The sequence below is a fragment of the Talpa europaea genome (assembly GCF_964194135.1).
Source record: "Talpa europaea genome assembly, chromosome: 15".
Classification (NCBI taxonomy): Eukaryota; Metazoa; Chordata; class Mammalia; order Eulipotyphla; family Talpidae; genus Talpa; species Talpa europaea.
In genome coordinates this window covers 81,528,619-81,551,463 of record NC_140083.1, presented here as the reverse complement: position 1 = coordinate 81,551,463, position 22,845 = coordinate 81,528,619, and the positions used below count along the sequence as shown (strand labels likewise).

Here is a 22,845-nt window from a genome sequence, read left to right as displayed (position 1 = left end):
AAATATAGGTATAACAGTACAAGAAGACATCGCAATAACATCTTTGATGACTTTTCACCCAAAGCAAAAAAAGTCGAGGAAAAGATAAACACCTGGGATTACATCAAACTGAAAACCTTCTGCACAGCACAAGAAACATTAACCTAAACAGAGAGACACCCCACTGGTTGGGAAAAAATCATTGTACTGCAGTCAACTGATAAGGGAGTGATCACAAAGATATACAAAGAACTCACAGGACTCAACAAAAACTAAATAACAATCCAGTCAAGAAATGGCCTAAGAAATTAAGACAATTCTCCAGGAGAAAATGCAAATGGCCAACATGCGTATGAAAAAATGTTCAACATCCGTGATAATCAAGGAAATGATAATTAAAACCACACTGAGATACCACCTTATACCAGTGAGAACCCAGTGAGAACGGCACAATTAAAAAAAACAAGGGACATGGGCCTCCCCGGTGGCGCAGTGGTTGAGCGCTGGGTTGCGAAGCTGCCCGCGGCCTCTGCGGCGCCGGTTCGATCCCCGGCTGCTCCCCGGTCACCGGAGGAGGGTCCCACACGGCGCGCAGACCTCCCCTGCCGCCCGCTGCTCCCCTCAGCAGTGTCCTTCGGTCCTTCTGCCTGCTCTGCTCCCCGCTCTGGCTCTGGTGAATTCTCTCTCCCTCCAGCGCTTCTGACTATACCCAGTGCTTGTATAAACAAACAAACAAACAAACTAAATAAATAAAGCATGCCTCTATAAAAAAAAAAATAAAAAAAACAAGGGACAACAAATGTTGGCGAGGAGGTGGTGAAAAAGGAACTCTCCTGCATTGCTGGGGGGAGTGCGAACTGGTCCAACCACTATGGAAATCTGCCTGGAGGTTCCTCAGTCTACTGAATATGGAGCTACCATAGGGCCCAGCAATTCCACTCCTAGGGACCTACCCAAAGGGCACAAACATTGATTTAAAAGAACACTTGTACCCCTATGTTTATTGCAGCACTAGTTACAATAGTTAAAACCTGGAAACAACCCACATGCCCAAAGATAGATGACTGGATCAAGAAGATGTGGCACATATATATACACAATAGAATATTACTTAGCAATCAAAAAAGATAAACTCATGCCATTCGCAGCAACGTGGATGGAGCTAGAAGGAATTATGCTCAGTGAAATAAGTCAGAAGGAAAAAGAAAAATATCGAATGATTTCACTTATAGCAGGAATATAGGGGAACCAAATAAGACATCAGGGTAAAAAAATAATAACAGTACAAAACAGAACAAAGCAAAAATGGACAATTATAAATCAGAGACATCCTGCAGGGGAGGAGCAGGAGAGGGAGCAGAGGGAGGGACGGAGGCGCACAGGGCACTGAGGTGATGGTGCACGGGGGCCTTGGGGAAGGAAACTCTGTGGGGACTGCACCTGAGGGGGTGGGGGGAAGCAAATATTGTTTAAAAAATAGCAATGATGTAAAAAATAAAAAAGTCAATGTAAAAATAATAAAAAAATAAGCTGGAACTAAAACAATTGTAAATCTGAAAAGCAAAAAAAAAAAAAAAGTGGCAGTTGAAGTTGCGAAATCAGAGACAGATCATGAGGGATTTGTACCTTCCACCTTCTCTTTTGGAACAATGTTCTGGGGAATCCAGGAGTCACATGAGAACTCAAACGCCCCGAGATCGCCTTGCAGTGAGGAAGCCGAAGTAGTTTTGCAGAGCGGCTGTGTGTAGAGAGACACCTGGCCAGCCCCGGCTCACCTAGCCTCTCCCTGGGGGATGCCTGACTGAGAACGTTCTGGACCTTAGTTGAGTTGAGTCTTCATGCGCCTCCAGGTCCCGTTCCCAACGGTTGTAACTAAGGAGACGTGTGTGAGAAAAGCCCTTTACCTCCATCCTTTCCTAGGACTGCGAGTGATGAAAATGATTTAATCCACTAAAATTTGTGATATGCTACAAAAACAGATATTAAAAATATAGGGTACAGGCATAGTGCTTTGCCTGGGCAGTGGGTGACAAGGGCACCAGGACTCTTGCTGGTGCAGGAAGGCTAAGGACAGTTATTGGACATTTGAGAGACCTGACGCCTGAAGTGGTGCCATGAGGTGAATGAAAAATCCTCTAGTTGGGCCTCCCCAGTGGTGCAGCGGGTTGTGCTCAGAGCTGTGAAGCTGTCCGCAGTCTCTGCAGTGCGGTTCAATTCCTGGCCGCCAGTGAGATACCCACATGGCCCAGCAGACCTCTCCTTTCTCCCCCGCTGCTCCCCTCACCAGTGTCTTCGGTCCATCTGCCTGTTCTGCTCCCCACTCTGTCTCTGGAGAAATACTCACCCTCTGGCCTGTACCCCAGCTGTTGTATAAGTAATAAAAAAAATTAAAAAAAATCTTCAAGCTATGGAATTTTGCATTTTTCCTTCTGTATGTCTGCATGGATAGTGTATTTCAAAAAGTGCCCACTAATTCAACCCTTTCCACAATTAGATATAAAAGTGAATCAAAGACAACTTGAGCCCAGTAAAAATATGTTGTATTTTCAAAGAGTGTGATGTGAATGAGAGTCGTGTACACACATAAATACGCTTCTTGCACCCCACGCCGTGTCCTGTGACCTCTTCTCTTTGCCTGTTCCTCAGGGGCACCTTCATAGTAAGCTGATCATGGCCAGTAGAGGACATACTATTACTCTCAGTGATATCTGAAACCAAACAACAATAATAATGTTTACTTCTGGATGTTACAGTTTCTATGATTTTCTCCCCCATGTTTACACTATTTTGTATATTAAAACTTTTCTACATTAACTGTAAGTATGTGTGTACTGTAAACAAGAATGCTGTCCTCTTTGAATTGCACAACCAGTGTAAACACTAGTAAGGAGGAATGGATATCTGATTTATTTTTGTAATCTTTCTTCCTAGCTTGGACTAAATTTGATATCATTGCATCTTTTTCTCTTCCAGGACATTGTCTCTACGGGTGCCTGCCCTGGTGATTTTTTTTTTGCAAGCTCAATTACATTTTAAGTTAATTGGACACTTTTGAATCACTGCCTCCAGGGACTTTTTTAGTCACTTGTCTTCACACCTTTGCAGATAAGGGAAACAGAGTCACGGGGGTTCAGAGAAGCTTCTTAACCACTCCTTGTCCTCTGAAATTTTATCTTCCTTTCAGCTACCCAGAGTCCATGGATCTATTTCCTAATTTCAATTAGATTGGCGTTTCTTCTAAATTCAGAAGCCATGTAGGTATATGTATGTGATGAGTATATGTTTTAGGGATAAGGGGCTGAAAATGCTTTCAGATGATCTTGCTTTTAGATGTGTTTTTCACTGTGAGGTTCTCTAAGGTCATTTGAGTTATGGTTCCCAGGTGAAACAATATTGAAGGTAAGCACTGGAATGTTTTTAAGTCATGTATGTTTTAATATGAATTTATAGAGAAGGTATTTCTGGTTATGTTTTATTCCAGTGAAACATATGAATTGTAAATTTAAATTTTAATATTGTTTGTTTTTGCTAGTTCATCAAGAGTCAGTTAGTTTCAGATTATTATTTTTTTTTAGAGATTTATTGCTTCTTTATTTTTATTTTTTATTGAAGATTTATTTATTTATTTATACAAGCACTGGGTACAGTCAGAAGCGCGGGAGGGTGAGAGAATTCACCAGAGCCAGAGCGGGGAGCAGAGCAGGCAGAAGGACCGAAGTACACCGCTGAGGGGAGCAGCGGGCGGCAGGAGAGTTCTGTGCGCCATGTGGGACCCTCCTCCAGTGGCCGAGGAGCAGCCGGGGATCGAACAGGTGCTGCAAAGGCTGCGGGCAACTTCGCAACCCAGCGCTCAAAGGCTGCGCCACTGGGGAAGCCCACTTTCAGATTATTTCTAGAGCACACAAACCTATTTGGAGATTGAAAATATGGCAGAACTAATTGTTGATTATAACTGGTGCAATCCCATATAGAGTGGTTGATGGACATAAAGATAAGACCTTACTAATCTGTCTCTCTACCATTTCTTCTCTCCCTTTATCTACCCCCCTCTCTCATTTATTTATTATCTATCTACTAATATCCCATCTCTCTCAATGACCAATGGGAAACATTCCATATTCTAAAATCCCCCTCTTTCAGTATCAGTATCACCTACTTGCAAACTTTTGTCCTCAAAGCTGGGTTAATGTCCCTTTTCCTATCATGGTGTCTGTAACTGGTAGAGTCCTGCAGTGCCTCTGCACAGGGGCAGCTGCTACTACTCACCTCACAAAGACAAAGGTCCTCACTTTCTCATCTCACGGCTCATATAATTATATCATAGACATTTGTGGGTATATTAAAGCAGAGTCAAAGTCAGAAAAGAATCTAATTTGTCTTGTGAGAAGATCCTTCTTTTTATTTGCTTATATTACAGAACTTGAAGACCTAGAAGAGTGTGGCCCCATAGAAATATAGTGTAAATTTTTTGCAGTTTCAAAACCTGTGATCTTGCACAGAAATGGTAAAAAGAAATAGGTGAGCTTAATTTACATGGAATATTTTATTTAACTTCATAGATGCAAAATACTAATATATACTTTAGCAAGTTTTCAGTATAAAATTATAGGTGGTAACTTCATTATGTAATTGTCTTCCAAGTCTTGAAATGATGTATATTTTAGAGTATTAGCACATCTCAATATGAACCCAGCAATCTCAAGTGGCCAATATCCATGTAGCTAGTAGCTCTGTGTGGACACTGGCGGCTGTATCATTGAATAAAGACAGCAAAGAGTTGAATATATGAATGTCATTCATTAGGTTACTTCAGGGCAACTATTGTGTTGCTATTGCTCAGACTCTGAGTTACCAGGTATTTGGGTATTAGTGTTCTCGTCACTTTGAAGATAATCTGAGCAGGTAGAAATTATGTCCAAATAGGTTAATTATCTGCTTGATGGATATGACCTTTTATTTCAGAATACATAGATTCATGTCCTTCTAAAGTCAGACCTATGTAAAGGTGGATGTGTCATTTCTTAATAGTATGTTTATCCTTTTTTTTTTATTAGTGGGAAATACCAGAGAATGTTTTCGGGTGGATCTGGAAATGTGGAAGACATTGTCTATGTAAGAAAACAGAGTGAGGGTGTGGAGGGTGAGGTAATTTCTGTAGAGTTAAGAGCCTCTTGAGATGACAAGAGATTGGCTTCAGAAAATAAAAAGATTTATAACCAATATGTGTATGATATTAATGTGTGGTAAGTGTTATCATAAGCATGTTACATAGCTTATTTCATTGAAACCTCCTGGTAGCCCTGAAGTGTCCTATTCCCAGTAACCCCATTTTTACAGAACAGGAAGCTGGGAGCACAGACAGATGAAGGGACTTGCTTCAGGTCATTCAGCATGTACTTGACAGAGATATGATTGATTCTAGACAAGCATTTCCAAGGTCCATGTACCACTTAACTCTGCTCTACTGAGACACAGATACCACTTCTGTGGTCATAAAAAGGGAACCATGTCATGTCTGCATGTCCATCAGCTATTTATATGTTTCATTCCTGGTCTACAAATGAGATTAACTTAATTGTGCATCAAAGCTTTCTGCTGAGGTTGGAAATAGAAAATAAGAAAATAATATAGAAACTTAGAGAAAGTCAGACAAAAGGGCTATCAAATGACTTTTTTGAAAAATTCACTTGGCCTTTATATAGGAACTAAATAATGTCTGTTTACTAGGTGAGGTATCTGGAGAGTCTGGGAGGGCATAACCACCACCTTCCCAATATATGTATTCTGTGAAGTACCATAATAGGAGCAAAGGAATTTTAGGATTGAGCTTTTGAACTCAGAAGTATTGTAAATGGGGAGGTGAGGGGGTGAGTAAGAAAAGTTGGGAAGGAAGTTTGATGGAGTGTGGTGGAGACTGTGGGTAACTTGGTGGTGGGAAACTCTGGTGACCGACCTGAGGAGAGACATCCTGTACTGTGAAAAAAAAAAAAAAACCTATTTGAAAAACACTAAAAACACCTGAGATGTTTTGTAATTAAGAGACTAACCCGTAAAGTATAGATGAAAAGGGATCACTCCTATTGAATTGGATTCTCGACCAAACTAAGGAAGTTGAAAACAATGAATTGGAAATGGTGCTGTGAATCTGGAGATCCTGCCATGTTATAACAATTTCAGTAGCAGTAATTTTCAAGAGAAACTGTCCATAACATTAGTATCCCTGCAGTACATCTCAATGGTGTTGAGGGAATTACCCTATCAGATCCCAGTGCATCTAGTTAAGGAAAGACATGTGTGTGACTTGATTTGTTGATGTAGGGAGAGACCGTCTGATTCTGTCATATTTTGACATTGGTCCTCAGATGCATTTCTGTGGCATTTCTGTGAAGATTGGGCAAGTTCAAAAGCAGTGATGAGAAACCATTCAACAATAACAATGTTCATCATCCTGGGGTTGACCAGTGACCCACAGCTAGAGATTTTGGCTTTTGTCTTTCTGTTGATCACATATGTGTTGAGTGTGATGGGGAACCTGACCATCATTGTTCTCGTCTTCGTGGATGTGCATTTAAAAACCGCTATGTACTTCTTTCTGCAAAATTTCTCTTTCTTGGAAGTCTCATTCACTACTACCTGTGTCCCTGTCTACCTGTACATGATAGCAAGTGGGGACAAGACCATGACCATCAAAGCCTGCTTTACCCAGATCTTTTTTGATGTCCTGTTTGGAGCCACAGAGTTTTTTCTCCTGGCAGCCATGTCGTATGACCGCTACGTGGCCATCTGCAAGCCCCTGCATTATGTGACCATCATGAACAGCAGAGTCTGCAGGAATCTCTTATTCTGCTGCTGGGTGTGTGGCTTCCTGATTATCCTCCCACCCCTCAGCCTGGCCCTCCATCTGGAATTCTGTCACTCTGTTATTGACCATTTTGCTTGTGATGCTTCCCCTATACTGAAGAATTCCTGTTCAGATACGTGGTTGATAGAGCAGTTAGTTATCGTCTGTGCTGTGTTGACTTTCATGCCAACCCTGGTGTGTGTGGTTCTGTCCTACATATACATCATTAGGATGATCCTGAGGTTGCCTTCCATGCAGCAAAGGAAAAAAGCCTTTTCTACCTGTTCTTCCCACATGATCGTGGTCTCCATGATGTATGGCAGTGGTATTTTTATGTATATCAAACCCTCAGCTAAGGATGAAGTGGCCATTAATAAGGCAGTTTCTCTGCTGATGGTATCTGCTGCCCCCTCATTGAATCCCTTCATTTACTCCCTGAGAAACAAACAAGTAAAGCAGTCTTTCCATGACACCCTCAGAAGACTTGCATTTCTTTCAAAGAAGTAATGAATTATCAAATTGGAATTTAAGTTAAAGAAAAAATAAATTATCATCTTTCATATAGCTATTTAGCCAGGAGACTGTTTATTTTCATAATATTGAGGAACAGTAGAATTGGGAAGAAAGTCAGAAAGACCCCTGCCAGAGCCAGTATTATGCAGATTGATGTTTCTCTGTTAAAATTTCTATGTCTTGGGGCCTCCCTGGTGGCGCAAGGGGTAAAACACAACCTATGAAGCGATCCGCAGCCACTGCAGCATGAGTTCGATCCCCAGCCATGGAGCTACCCACATGGCGCAGCAGACCTCTCCTGTCTCACCCTCTGCTCCCCTCAGCAGGATATTTCAGTCAATTTGCCTGTTCTGTTCCCCACTCTGTCTTTGGTGAATCCTCTCAGCCCCCCTGCCCCTCTGTACCTCTGGCCTGTACCCCAATTCTTGTATGCAAAAATAAAAAATGAATCTTAAAGAAAAATTTGTATGTCTTCCTAACCTACAGTCAATCAACGCTTTTTAATTTTCGCAAATAAGCACTGGTCATTATTTGTAGTGTTGTTTCTATTTTGTCCATGTCACTGTTTTTCGCCTCCCTGCAACATAGCCTCTTTCAATGTGCTTTCTTTCAAGAGCATAAGCACACCGATTTTTGGGAAATCTAAAGCTGCCTTCATCTCCTTCCCTACCTTATTGATGTCTCACAGGAAATGTATGGTTTTCACAGAATAATAATAATAATAATAATACTGTTTACCTCTTGTAATCTGTATTTATTATATATATGTGAAAAGTGTGGCTAAATAAAAATGTAATCAAATAGTCTTTTGTGGTAATTGATACATTTCTGAATAATTCTTCCAAATAGACCTAGCAAAACCTGGTAAACCCAAAGTAACTGATTTAAAGATATCAAATTATGATGAAACAGTGAGGACCAGAGAGACTGGGATCTGGAAAGGGTGAAAATGTGGAAGGTTAAACTGATCGTAAATATCTGCATTCACTCTTGAGGGCGTGTTCAGATTCCCAGTTGAGATGGCTTAGAGACAACTACACATCTTTATTACTTTCCCAATCAGATAATGTAGCTTATTTGCGTTGCCCTTTAACCTTTGCTGTTTCTCTGAGTCAATCTTCACTATTAAAATGTGGCAGAGGGCCTCCCCTGGTGGTGCAGGTGGTTGAGTGCCGCACTGTAAAGGTGTCCGCAGTCTCTGCAGTGCAGTTTCGATCCTGGTCAGCTGGCGAGGGTCCCACAAGGCACAGCAGACCTCTCCTGTCTCACCCGCTGCTCCCCTCAGCAGTGTATTTCATCAGTCTGCCTGTTCTGCCCCCCTCTCTGTCTCTGGTGAATCCTCTCACCCTCCTGTACATCTGTCCTGTACCCCGGTGCTTTAAAATAAATAAATAAATCTTAAAAAAAAATGTGGCAGAAATGCAACATTATACAAATACCAAAAGCAAACAACATCCCTGATAATCAGGGAAATGCAAATTAAAACCACACTGAGATACCACCTTACACCAGTAAGAATGGCACATACCAAAAAAACAAGCAACAACAAATGTTGGGGAGGCTGTGGTGTCGCTGAGCAGCGACACCTGGTCAGCCCCGGGTCATCTCCTACATTGCTGTGGGGAGTGCAAACTGGTCCAACCACCATGGAAAGCTGTCTGGAGGTTCCTCAGTCTACTACACATGGAGCTACCATAGGACCCAGCAATTCCACTACTAGGGACCTACCTACACAAAGGGCACAAACATTGATTTATAATATATATATATATATATTTAATCTCTCTCGTTTTTTAAGATTTATTTATTTATTTATACAAGCACTGGGTACAGTCAGAAGTGCAGGAGGGTGAGAGAATTCACCAGAGCCAGAGCGGGGAGCAGAGCAGGCAGAATGACGAAGTACACTGCTGAGGGGAGCAGCGGGCTAGTCAGGAGAGGTCTGCTGCACCACGTGGGACCCTCCTCTGGTGTCCGGGGAGCAGCTGGGGATTGAACCGACGCTGCAGAGGCCGCGGGTAGCTTCGCAACCCATCACTCAACCGCTGCGCCACCGGGGAGGCCCACTAACATTGATTTAAAAGAACACCTGTACCCCTATGTTTATTGCAGCAGTATTTACAATAGGTAAAACCTGGAAACAACCCACATGCCCAAAAATAATGACTGGATCAAGAAGATGTGGCACATATACACAATGGAATATTATTCACAAAAGATAAACTCTTGCCATGCACAGCAAGTGGATGGAGCTAGAAGGAATTATGCTCAGTGAAGTAAGTCAGAAGGAAAAAGAAAAATATCGGATGGTTTCACTGCTAGCAGGAATATAGGGAAACCCAATAAGACATCAGTGTGAAAAAACAATAACAGTACAAAACACACACAAAGCAAAAACGGACATCCTGCAGGGGAGGAGCAGGAGAGGGAGCAGAGGGAGGGAGGGAGGGAGGTGCACAGGGCACTGAGGTGATGGTGCACGGGGGCCTTGGGGAAGGAAACTCTGTGGGGACTGCACCTGAGGGGGTGGGGGAAGCAAATATTGTTTAAAAATGAACAATGATGTAAAAAATAAAAAAGTCAATGTAAAAATAATAAAAAAATAAGCTGGAACTAAAACAATTGTAAATCTGAAAAGCAAAAAAAAAAAAAAGTGGCAGTTGAAGTTGCGAAATCAGAGACAGATCATGAGGGTTTTGTACCTTCCACCTTCTCTTTTGGAACAATGTTCTAGGGAATCCAGGAGTCACATGAGAACTCAAACACCCCGAGATCGCCTTGCAGTGAGGAAGCTGAAGGAGTTTTGCAGAGCGGCTGTGTGGAGAGAGACACCTGGCCAGCCCCGGCTCACCTAGCCTCTCCTTGGGGGATGCCTGACTGAGAACGTTCTGGACCTTAGTTGAGTTGAGTCTTCATGCGCCTCCAGGTCCCGTTCCCAACGGTTGTAACTAAGGAGACGTGTGTGAGAAAAGCCCTTTACCTCCATCCTTTCCTAGGACTGTGAGTGATGAAAATGATTTAATCCACTAAAATTTGTGATATGCTACAAAAACAGATAATAAAAATATAGGGTACAGGCATAGTGCTTTGCCTGGGCAGTGGGTGACAAGGGCACCAGGACTCTTGCTGGTGCAGGAAGGCTAAGGACAGTTATTGGACATTTGGGAGACCTGACACCTGAAGTGGTGCCATGAGGTGAATGAAAAATCTTCCAGCCGGGCCTCCCCAGTGGCGCAGTGGGTTGTGCTCAGAGCTGTGAAGCTGTCCGCAGCCTCTGCAGCGTTGGTTCGATTCCCGGCCGGCCAGGGAGATTCCTACATGGCACAGCAGACCTCTCCTGTCTCCCCTGCTGCTCCCCTCAGCAATGTCTTCGGTCCATCTACCTGTTCTGTTCCCCACTCTGTCTCTGGAGAATCCTCTCACCCTCCTGCACCTCTGGCCTGTACCCCAGCTGTGGTATAAATAATTAAAAAAAATCTAAAAAAACTTCAAGCTATGGAATTTTGCATTTTTCCTTCTGTATGTCTGCATGGATAGTATATTTCAAAAAGTGCCCACTAATTTAACCCTTTCCACAATTAGATATAAAAGTGAATCAAAGATAGCTTGAACCCCAGTAAAAATATATTTTATTTTCAAAGAGTGTGATGTGAATGAGAGTCGTGTACACACATAAATACGCTTCTTGCACCCCACGCCGTTACCTGTGACCTCTTTGCCTGTTCCTCAGGGGCACCTTCATAGCAAGCTGATCATGGCCAGTAGAGGACATACTATTACTCTCAGCGATATCGAAACCAAACAACAACAATAATGTTTACTTCTGGATGTTATAGTTTCTATGATTTTCTCCCCCACATTTACACTATTTTGTGTATTAATTTTTCTATATTAAATGTAAGTATGTGTGTACCGTAAACAGGAATGCTGTCCTTGTTGAATTGCACAACCAGTGTAAACACTAGTAAGGAAGAATGGATATCTGATTTATTTTTATAATCTTATTTCCTACGCTTGTAAAATTTGCTATCATTGCATCTTTTTCTCTCCCAGGACATTGCCCCTATGGGTGCCTGCCCTGGTGATTTTTTTTTCTCAAGCTAAATTACATTTTAAGTTAATTAGACACTTTTGAATCACTGCCTCCAGGGACTTTTTTAGTCACTTGTTTTCACACCTTTGCAGATAAGGGAAACAGAGTCACGGGGGTTCTGCCCAGAGAAAACCAGAACACTCTTTCACAGAGTCAGAGAAGCTTCTGAACCACTCCTTGTCCTCTGAAATTTTGTCTTCCTTTCAGCTACCCAGAGTCCATGGATCTATTTCCTAATTTCAATAAGATTGGCGTTTCTTCTAAATTCAGAAGCCATGTAGGTATATGTATGTGATGAGTATATGTTCTAGGGATAAGGGGCTGGAAATGCATTCAGATGATCTTGCTTTTAGATGTGTTTTTTCACTGTAGGTCCTCTAAGGTCATTTGAGTCATGGCTTCCAGGTGAAACAATATTGAAGGTAAGCACTGGAATGTTTTTAAGCCATGTATGTTTTAATATGTAATTTATAGAGAAGGTATTTGTGATTATGTTTTATTCCAGTGAAACATGAATTGTAAATTTTAATATTGTTTGTTTTTGATAGTTCATTGAGAGTCAGTCACTTTCAGATTATTTATAGGCACACAAACCTATTTGTTAATTGATGTGGCAGAACTAATTTTGTCATTATAGAATTGATACAATCCCATGTAGAGTGGTTTGATGGACACAAAGATAAAACCTTACTAATCTCTCTCTCTACTGTTCTCTCCCTTTATCTATCCTCTCTTTCATTTATTTATTATCTGTCTAGTAATATCCCATCTCTCTCAATGACCAATAGGAAACATTCCATTTTTTAAATCCCCCTCTTTCAGTATCAGCAGCACCTGCTTGCAAACTTTTTGTCCACAGAGGGGGTTAATGTCCCTTTTCCTATCATGGTGTCTCTTAAGTGGCGGAGTCCTGCAGTGCCTCTGCACTGGGGCAGCTGCTACTACTCACCTCACAAAGACAAAGGTCTTCACTTTCTCATCTCACAGATCATATAATTACATCACAGACATTTGCGGGTATATTAAAGCAGAGTCAAAGTCCGAAAAGAATCTAATTTGTCTTGTGAGAAGATCCTTCTTTTTATTTCCTTATATTAAAGAGCTTGAAGACCTAGAAGAGTATGGCCCCATAGAAATACAGTGTAAATTTTTTGCAGTTTCAGAAACCTGTGATCTTGCACAGAAATGGTAAAAAGAAATAGGTGATCTTAATTTTCATAGAATATTTTATTTAAATCCAGGGATGCGAAATACTAACATATACTTGAACATGTTTTCAGTATGAAATTGTAGGTGGTAACTTCATTATGTAATTGTCTTCCAAGTCTTGAAAATGAAGTGTATTTCAGAGTATTACACATCTCAATATGGACCAGCCAATCTCAAGTGGCCAATATCCATGTCGCTAGTAGCTCTGTGTGGGCGCTGGCGGCCGGATCACTGAATAAAGACAGCAAAGAGTTGAATATATGAATGTCATTCAGTAGGTTACTTTAAGAGCAACTGTTGTGTTGCTATTGCTCAGACTCTGAGTTACCAGGTACTTGGGTATTAGTGTTCACTCATTTTGAAGATAGAAATTGTGTCCAGAGTGGTCAATTATCTGCTTGGTGGATATGACCTTTTATTTTTGAATACATAGATTCATGTCCTTCTAAGGTCAGACCTATGTAAAGGGTATGCTTGTAGATGTGTCATTTCTTAATAGTATGTTTATCATTTTTTTTATTAAAGGAAACACCAGAGAATGTTTTCTGATGGATCTGGAACTGTGGAAGACATTGGCTATGCAAGAAAGACAGTTGGGGATTTCGTGGGTGAGATACTTTCGTAGAGTTAAGGGCCTCCTTGAGATGACAAGAGATTGGCTTCAGAAATAAGAAGATTTATAAACAAAAATGTGCATGATATTAATGTGTGGTAAGTGTTATCATAAGCATATTACATGGTTTATTTCATTGAAACCTCCTGGCAACCCTGCAGTGTCCTATTCCCTTAATGCCATTTTACAGAACGGGAAGCTGGGAACACAGAGAGACTGAGGGACTTGCTCCAGGTCATTCACCTTGTACTTGACAGAGATATCATTCATTCTATACAAACACTTCCAAGGTCCATGTACACTTAACTCTGCTTTGCTGAAACACAGACTCCACTTTTGTGGTCATAAGAAGGAACCATGTTATGTCTGCATGTCCGTCAGCTATTTATACCTTTCAATCCTGGTCTACAAATGAGATTAACTGAATTGTGCATCAAAGTTTTCTGCGGAGGATAGAAATAGAAAATAAGGGAATAATATAGAAACTTAGAGAAAGTCAGACAAAATGGCTATCAAATGACTTTTTGGGAAAAATGTAACTTGGCCTTTATATGTGAACTAAATAATGTCTGTTTACTAGGTGAGCTATCTGGAGAGTCTGGGAGGGCATAACCACCATCCTCCAGTTATATGCATTCCATGAAATACCATAATAGGAGCAAAGGAATTATAGTATTGAGCTTTTGAGTACAGAAGTATTGTAACTGGGGAGGTGAGGGGGCAAGTAAGAAGATGTGGGGAGGAGGTTTAATGGAGTGTGATGGACTGTGGGCAACTTGGTGGTGGGAAACTTTGGTGATCAACCTGAGGAGAGACATCCTATACGTGAAAAAAAATCTATTTTAAAAATACTAAAAACACCTGAGAATTTTTGTAATGCAGAGACTGGCCCATAAAATATAAATCAAAATGTATCACTCCTACTGAATTAGATTCTCAACCAAATTATGGAGATGAAAACAATGAAGTGGAAATGGTGCTGTAAATCTGGAGAACCTGGCGTGTCATAACAATTTCAGTAGCAGTAATTTTCAAGAGAAACTGTCCATGACCTTAGTATACCTGCAGTACACCTCAATGGTGTTGAGGGAATTACCCTATCAGATCCCAGTGCATCTAGTTAAGGAAAGACATGTGTGTGACTGGATTTCTTGGTGCAGGGAGAGACTGTCTGATTCTGTCATATTTTGACATTGCTCCTCAGATGCATTTTCTGTGGCATTTCTGTGAAGATTGGGCAAGAGTATGAAAGCAGTGATGAGAAACCATTCAGCAATAACAACATTCATCATCCTGGGGTTGACCAGTGACCCACAGCTAGAGATTTTGGTTTTTGTCTTTCTGTTTATCACATACGTGTTGAGCGTGATGGGGAACCTGACCATCATTGTTCTCGTCTTCGTGGATGCGCATTTAAAAACTGCTATGTACTTCTTTCTGCAAAATTTCTCTTTCTTGGAAGTCTCATTCACTACTACTTGTGTCCCTGTCTACCTGTACATGATATCAAGTGGGGACAAGGCCATGACCATCAAAGCCTGCTTTACCCAAGTCTTTTTTGTTGTCCTGTTTGGAGCCACAGAGTTTTTCCTGTTGGCCGTAATGTCATACGACCGCTACGTGGCCATCTGCAAACCTCTGCATTACGTGACCATCATGAACAACAGAGTCTGCAGGAATCTCTTATTCTGCTGCTGGGTGTGTGGCTTCCTGATCGTCCTCCCACCCCTTAGCCTGGCCCTCCATCTGGAATTCTGTCACAATGTTATTGACCATTTTGGCTGTGATGCTTCCCCTATACTGAGGAATTCCTGTTCAGATACATGGTTGATAGAGCAGCTGGTTATAGTCAGTGCTGTGTTGACCTTCATAATGACCCTGTTCTGTGTGGGTCTGTCCTATGTGTACATCATTAGGATGATCCTGAGGTTGCCTTCCATGCAGCAAAGGAAAAAAGCCTTTTCTACCTGTTCTTCCCACATGATCGTGGTCTCCATCTCCTATGGCAGCTGCATTTTTATGTATATCAAACCCTCAGCTAAGGATGAAGTGGCCATTAATAAGGCAGTTTCTCTGCTGATTGTATCTGTTGCCCCCTCAATGAATCCCTTCATTTACTCCCTGAGAAATGAACAAGTAAAGCAGTCTTTCCGTGATACTTGCATGTTTTTCAGAAGACTTGCATGTTTTTCAAAGAAGTAATAGATTATCAAATTGGAATTTAAGTTAAAGAAAAAATAAGTTATCATCTTTTGGATAGATATTTAGCTAGGAGACTGTTTATTCTCATAATATTGAGGAGCAATAGTATTGGGAAGAAAGTTGGGAACACTGATGCAAAAATCCTCAACAAAATCCTTGCCAACAGAATCCAACAATACATCAAAGGGATAATACACCACGATCAAGTGGAATTCATCCCAGGGCCACAAGGATGGTTCAACATAGGAAAATCGATCAGTGTAATACAACACATCAACAAAAAGAAAAATAAAAACCATATGATCATATCAATAGACGATGAGAAAGCATTTGACAAAGTCTGACAGCCATTTATGACAAAGGCCCTTGAAATTCTCAGGATAGAAGGAATATAACATGATAAAAGCCATATACAACAAACCCACCGCCAATATTATTCTCAGTGGAAAAAAGCTGAAGGCCTTTCCTTTATGGTCAGGAACAAGACAAGGATGTCCTCTCTCACCACTGCTCTTCAGCATAATACTGGAGGTCCTAACCACGGCAATAAGACAAGAGAAAGACATACAAGAAATCCAGATAGGGAAAGAAGAAGTAAAACTATCACTATTTGAAGAGGATATGATTGATACATAGAGAACCCTAAAATCTCCACAGAAAAACTATTCAAAATAATCAACCAGTTCAGTAAAGTAGCAGGATACAAAATCAACACGCAAAAATCAGTAGCCTTCCTATACACAATCAATCTGAAGAAAAAATCATGAAAACCATCCCTTTTATAATGGAAACAAAAAATATCAAATACGTGGGAATAAACATAACAAAAGAGGTGAAAGACATATACAAAAAAATTATAAAACACTGATAAAAGCAATCGAAGAAGACACAAAGAAATGGAAAGACATGCCCTGCTCATGGATTGGAAGAATTAACATTATGAAAATGCCCACCCACCAAAAGCAATATACAGATTCAACGCTATTCCAATAAAAATCTCAATGACATTCTTCAAAGAAATAGAGCAAATACTGATGAAATTCATATGGAACCACAAAAACCCACCAATAGCCAAAGCCCTATGGATGAAAACAAAGGAGAAAGGAGGTGTCACACTTCCAAACTTCAAGCTATACCACAAAGCCAAAATAATTCAAACAGTTTGGCGTTGGAACAACAACAGACACACAGACCAATGGAACCGAATAGAGAGACCAGAAGTAAAGCCACACTGATATGGACAACTGATCTTTCACAGGGGAGCAAAGAATATGCAATGGAACATGGACAGTTTGTTCAATAAATAGTGCTGGGAAATCTGGACCACCACATGCCAAAAAATGAAACTAGACCACTACCTTTCACCGTGCAAGACAGACATCGCAATAACATCTTTGATGACTTCTCACCCAAAGCAAAGAAAGTCAAGGAAAAGATAAACACCTGGGTTTACATCAAACTGAAAAGCTTCTGCACAGCCCAAGAGACATTAACTTAAACAGAGAGACACCCCAATGATTGGGAAAAAATCTTTGCACTGCAGTCAACTGATAAGGGACTGATCACAAAGATATACAAAGAACTCACAGGACTCAACAACAAAAAAATAACAATCCAGTGAAGAAATGGCCTAAGAGGGCCTCCCCGGTGGCGCAGCGGTTGAGCGCTGTGTTGTGAAGCTGCCCACGGCCTCTGCAGCGCCAGTTCGATCCCCGCTGCTCCCCGGCCATGGGAGGAGGGTCCCACATGGCGCGCAGACCTCTCCTGCCGCCCGCTGCTCCCCTCAGCAGTGTACTTCGGTCCTTCTGCCTGCTCTGCTCCCCGCTCTGGCTCTGGTGAATTGTCTCACCCTCCCGCGCTTCTGACTGTACCCAGTGCTTGTATAAACAAACAAATAAATAAATAAATCTTAAAAGGAAAAAAAAAAGTGGCAGTTGAAGTTATGAATTCAGAGATAGATCATGAGGGTTTTGTACCTTCCACCTTCTCTTTTGGAACAATGTTCTGGAGGAATCCAGGAGTCACATGAGAACTCAAACACCCCGAGATCGCCTTGCAGTGAGGAAGCCAAAGGAGTTTTGCAGAGCGGCTGTGTGGAGAGAGACACCTGGCCAGCCCCAGCTCACCTAGCCTCTCCCTGGGGGATGCCTGACTGAGAACGTTCTGGACCTTAGTTGAGTTGAGTCTTCATGCACCTCCAGGTCCCGTTCCCAACGGTTGTAACTAAGGAGACGTGTGTGAGAAAAGCCCTTTACCTCCATCCTTTCCTAGGACTGCGAGTGATGAAAATGATTTAATCCACTAAAATTTGTGATATGCTGCAAACACAGATATTAAAAATATAGAGTACAGGCATAGTGCTTTGCCTGGGCAGTGGGTGACAAGGGCACCAGGACTCTTGCTGGTGCAGGAAGGCTAAGGACAGTTATTGGACATTTGAGAGAATTGACGCCTGAAGTGGTGCCATGAGGTGAATGAAAAATTTTCCAGCCGGGCCTCCCCAGTGGCGCAGCGGGTTGAGCGCAGAGCTGTGAAGCTGTCTGCAGCCTCTGCAGTGTGGGTTCAATTCCTGGCTGCCAGGGAGATACCCACATGGCCCAGCAGACCTCTCCTTTCTCCCCCGCTGCTCCCCTCACCAGTGTCTTTGGTCCATCTGCCTGTTCTGCTCCCCACTCTGTCCCTGGAGAATCCTCTCACCCTCTGTCCTGTACCCCAGCTGTGGTATAAATAATTAAAAAAAAATCTAAAAAAAAATCTTCAAGCTATGGAATTTTGCATTTTTCCTTCTGCATGGATAGTGTATTTCAAAAAGTGCCCACTAATTCAACCCCTTCCACAATTTAGATATAAAAGTGAATCAAAGACAGTTTGAGCCCCAGTAAAATATGTTGTATTTTGAAAGAGTGTGATGTGAATGAGAGTCGTGTACACACATAAATATGCTTCTTGCACCCCACGCCGTGTCCTGGGACCTCTACTCTTTGCCTGTTCCTCAGGGGCACCTTCATAGTAAGCTGATCATGGCCAGTAGAGGACATACTATTACTCTCAGCGATATCTGAAACCAAACAACAATAATAATGTTTACTTCTGGATGTTATAGTATCTATGATTTTCACCCTCATGTTTACACTATTTTGTGTATTAATTTTTCTATATTAAATGTAAGTATGTGTGTACCGTCAATAAAAAGTCTGTCCTTGTTGAATTGCACAACCAGTGTAAACACTAGTAAGGAAGAATGGATATCTGATTTATTTTTGTAATCTTATTTCCTACGCTTGTAAAATTTGCTATCATTGCATCTTTTTTCTCTCCCAGGACATTGCCCCTATGGGTGCCTGCCCTGGTGATTTTTTTCTTTTTGCAAGCTCAATTACATTTTAAGTTAATTGGACACTTTTGAATCACTGCCTCCAAGGACTTTTTTAGTCACTTGTCTTCACACCTTTGCAGATAAGGGAAACAGAGTCACGGAGGTTCTGCCCAGAGAAACCCAGAACACTCTTTCACAGAGTCAGAGAAGCTTCTGAACCACTCCTTGTCCTCTGAAATTTTGTCTTCCTTTCAGCTACCCAGAGTACATGGATCTATATCCTAATTTCAATTAGATTGGTGTTTCTTCTAAATTCAGAAGCCATGTAGGTATATGTATGTGATGAGTATATGTTCTAGGGATAAGGGGCTGGAAATGCATTCAGATGATCTTGCTTTTAGATGTGTTTTTTCACTGTAGGTTCTCTAAGGTCATTTGAGTCATGGTTTCCAGGTGAAACAATATTGAAGGTAAGCACTGGAATGTTTTTAATTCAAGCATGTTTTAATATGTAATTTATAGAGAAGGTATTTGTGATTATGTTTCATTCCAGTGAAACATATGAATTGTAAATTTTAATATTGTTTGTATTTGATAGCTCATTGGGAGTCAGTCACTTTCAGATTATTTATAGGCACACAAACCTATTTGTTAATTGACGTGGCCGAACTAATTTTGTCATTATAGAATTGATACAATCCCATGTAGTGGTTTGCTGGACATAAAGATAAAACCTTACTAATCTGTCTCTCTACTGTTCTCTCCCTTTATCTACCCTCTCTCTCTTTTATTTATCATCTGTCTACTAATATCCCATCTCTCTCAATAACCAATAGGAAACATTCCATTTTCTAAATCCCCCTCTTTCAGTATCAGCATCACCTACTTGCAAGCTTTTTGTCCACAGAGCCGGGTAATGTCCATTTTCCTATCATGGTGTCTCTAAAGTGGCGGAGTCCTGCAGTGCCTCTGCACTGGGGCAGCTGCTACTACTCACCTCACAAAGACAAAGGTCTTCACTTTCTCATCTCACAGCTCATATAATTACATCACAGACATTTGCGGGTATATTAAAGCAGAGTCAAAGGCAGAAAAGAATCTAATTTGTCTTGTGAGAAGATCCTTCTTTTTATTTCCTTATATTAAAGAGCTTGAAGACCTAGAAGAGTATGGCCCCATAGAAATACAGTGTAAATTTTTTGCAGTTTCAGAAACCTGTGATCTTGCACAGAAATGGTAAAAAGAAATAGGTGAGCTTAATTTTCATAGAATATTTTATTTAAATCCATGGATGCGAAATACTAACGTATACTTGAACATGTTTTCAGTATGAAATTGTAGGTGGTAACTTCATTATGTAATTGTCTTCCAAGTCTTCAAAATGAACTTTATTTCACAGTATTGCACCTCTCAATATGGACCAGCCAATCTCAAGTGGCCAATATCCATGTCGCTAGTAGCTCTGTGTGGGCACTGGCAGCCAGATCACTGAATAAAGACAGCAAAGAGTTGAATATACGATGTCATTCAGTAGGTTACTTCAGGGCAACTACTGTGCTGCTATTGCTTAGACTCTGAGTTACCAGGTACTTGGGTATTAGTGTTCACATCACTTTGAAGATAAACTGAGCAGGTAGAAATTGTGTCCAAAGAGGTCAATTATCTGCTTGGTGGATATGATCTTTTATTTTTGAATACATAGATTCATGTCCTTCTAAGGTCAGACTATGTAAAGGGTATGCTTGTAGATGTGTCATTTCTTAATAGTATGGTTATCCATTATTTTTATTAAAGGAAACACCAGAGAATGTTTTCTGATGGATCTGGAAATGTGGAAGACATTGACTATGCAAGAAAGACATAGTGGGGGTGTCGGGAGTGAGGTACTTTCTGTAGCTTTAAGAGGCTCCTTGAGATGACAAGAGATTGGCTTCAGAAATAAGAAGATTTATAAACAAAAATGCGTATGATATTAATGTGTGGTAAGTGTTATCATAAGCATGTTACATGGTTTATTTCATTGAAACCTCCTGGCAACCCTGCAGTGTCCTGTTCCCTTAATGCCATTTTACAGAACAGGAAGCTGGGAGCACAGAGAGACTGAGGGACTTGCTCCAGGTCATTCACCTTGTACTTGACAGAGATATCATTGATTCTAGACAAACACTTCCAAGGTCCATGTACACTTAACTCTGCTTTACTGAAACACAGATTCCACTTCTGTGGTCATAAGAAGGAACCATGTTATGTCTGCATGTCCGTCAGCTATTTATACCTTTCAATCCTGATCTACAAATGAGATTAACTGAATTGTGCATCAAAGTTTTCTGCTGAGGATGGAAATAGAAAATAAGGGAATAATATAGAAACTTAGAGAAAGTCGGACAAAATGGCTATCAAATGACTTTTTGGGAAAAATGTAACTTGGCCTTTATATATGAACTAAATAATGTCTGTTTACTAGGTGAGCTATCTGGAGAGTCTGGGAGGGCATAACCACCATCCTCCAGTTATATCCATTCCATGAAATACCATAATAGGAAAAAAAGAATTTTAGGAGTTTGCTTTTGAGTACAGAAGTATTGTAACTGGGGAGGTGAGGGGGCAAGTAAGAAGATGTGGGTAGGAAGTTTGATGGAGTGTGGTGGAGACTGTGGGCCACTTGGTGGTGGGAAACTCTGGTGACCGACCTGAGGAGAGACATCCTATACTGTGAAAAAAATCTATTTGAAAAATACTAAAAACACCTGAGAATTTTTGTCATTAAGATGTAGCTTGTAAAGTATAAATCAAAATGTATCACTCCTGCTGAATTGGATTCTCAACCAAATTATGAATTTGAAAACAATGAATTGGAAATGGTGCTGTGAATCTGGAGATCCTGGCATGTTATAACAATTTCAGTAGCAGTAATTTTCAAGAGAAACAGTCCATAAACTTAGTATCCCTGCAGCACATCTCAGTGGTGTTGAGGAAATTACCCCATGACATTCCAGTGCATCTAGTTAAGGAAAGACATGTGTGTGACTCGATTAGTTTGGTTCAGGGAGAGACTGTCTGATTCTGTCATATTTTGACATTGCTCCTCAGATGCATTTTCTGTGGAATTTCTATGAAGATTGGGCAAGAGTATGAAAGCAGTGATGAGAAACCATTCAGCAATAACAACGTTCATCATCCTGGGGTTGACCAGTGACCCACAGCTAGAGATTTTGGTTTTTGTCTTTCTGTTTATCACATACATGTTGAGCGTGATGGGGAACCTGACCATCATTGTTCTCGTCTTCGTGGATGCTCATTTAAAAACCGCTATGTACTTCTTTCTGCAAAATTTCTCTTTCTTGGAAGTCTCATTCACTACTACCTGTGTCCCTGTCTACCTGTACATGATATCAAGTGGGGACAAGACTATGACCATCAAAGCCTGCTTTACCCAAATCTTTTTTATTGTCCTGTTTGGAGCCACAGAGTTTTTCCTGTTGGCGGTGATGTCGTATGACCGCTACGTGGCCATCTGCAAGCCCCTGCATTATGTGACCATTATGAACAGCAGGGTCTGCAGGATTCTCATAGTCGGCTGCTGGGTATGTGGCTTCCTGATCGTCCTCCCACCCCTCAGCCTGGCCCTCCATCTGGAATTCTGTCACAATGTTATTGAGCATTTTGGCTGTGATGCTTCCCCTATACTGAAGAATTCCTGTTCAGATACATGGTTGATAGAGCAGCTGGTTATAGTCAGTGCTGTGTTGACCCTCATATTGACCCTGTTCTGTGTGGGTCTGTCCTATGTGTACATCATTAGGATGATCCTGAGGTTGCCTTCCATGCAGCAAAGGAAAAAAGCCTTTTCTACCTGTTCTTCGCACATGATCGTGGTCTCCATCTCCTATGGCAGCTGCATGTTTATGTATATCAAACCCTCAGCTAAGGATGAAGTGGCCATTAATAAGGCAGTTTCTCTGCTGATGGTATCTGTTGCCCCCTCAATGAATCCCTTCATTTACTCCCTGAGAAATAAACAAGTAAAGCAGTCTTTCCATGACACCCTCAGAAGACTTGCATTTCTTTCCAAGAAGTAA

At 41.2% G+C, this 22,845-nt stretch overlaps 3 protein-coding genes across 3 annotated transcripts; all 3 read left to right on the top strand.

Annotated features, from left to right (window-relative positions):
* Nucleotides 1–6,386: 6,386 nt before the first annotated feature.
* Nucleotides 6,387–7,327, top strand: LOC311184977 (olfactory receptor 6C2-like; the record flags this gene model as incomplete). The annotated part of the gene is made up of 1 exon (XM_084255312.1): nucleotides 6,387–7,327. The coding sequence occupies exon 1, from the start codon at nucleotides 6,392–6,394 to the stop codon at nucleotides 7,325–7,327; it is 936 nt and encodes a 311-aa protein (XP_084111438.1). The 5' UTR covers nucleotides 6,387–6,391.
* A 7,178-nt stretch (nucleotides 7,328–14,505) lies between these two features.
* On the top strand, nucleotides 14,506–15,380 carry LOC311184985 (olfactory receptor 6C2-like; the record flags this gene model as incomplete). The annotated part of the gene is given in 2 exon segments (XM_084255320.1): nucleotides 14,506–15,328; nucleotides 15,331–15,380. Coding segments are annotated over 2 exon segments (873 nt in total).
* Nucleotides 15,381–21,897: 6,517 nt separating this feature from the next.
* LOC311184951 (olfactory receptor 6C2-like) lies at nucleotides 21,898–22,845 on the top strand (the record flags this gene model as incomplete). Its single annotated transcript, XM_084255286.1, has 1 exon — nucleotides 21,898–22,845. One exon carries the CDS (start codon nucleotides 21,898–21,900, stop codon nucleotides 22,843–22,845), a length of 948 nt encoding a protein of 315 aa, XP_084111412.1.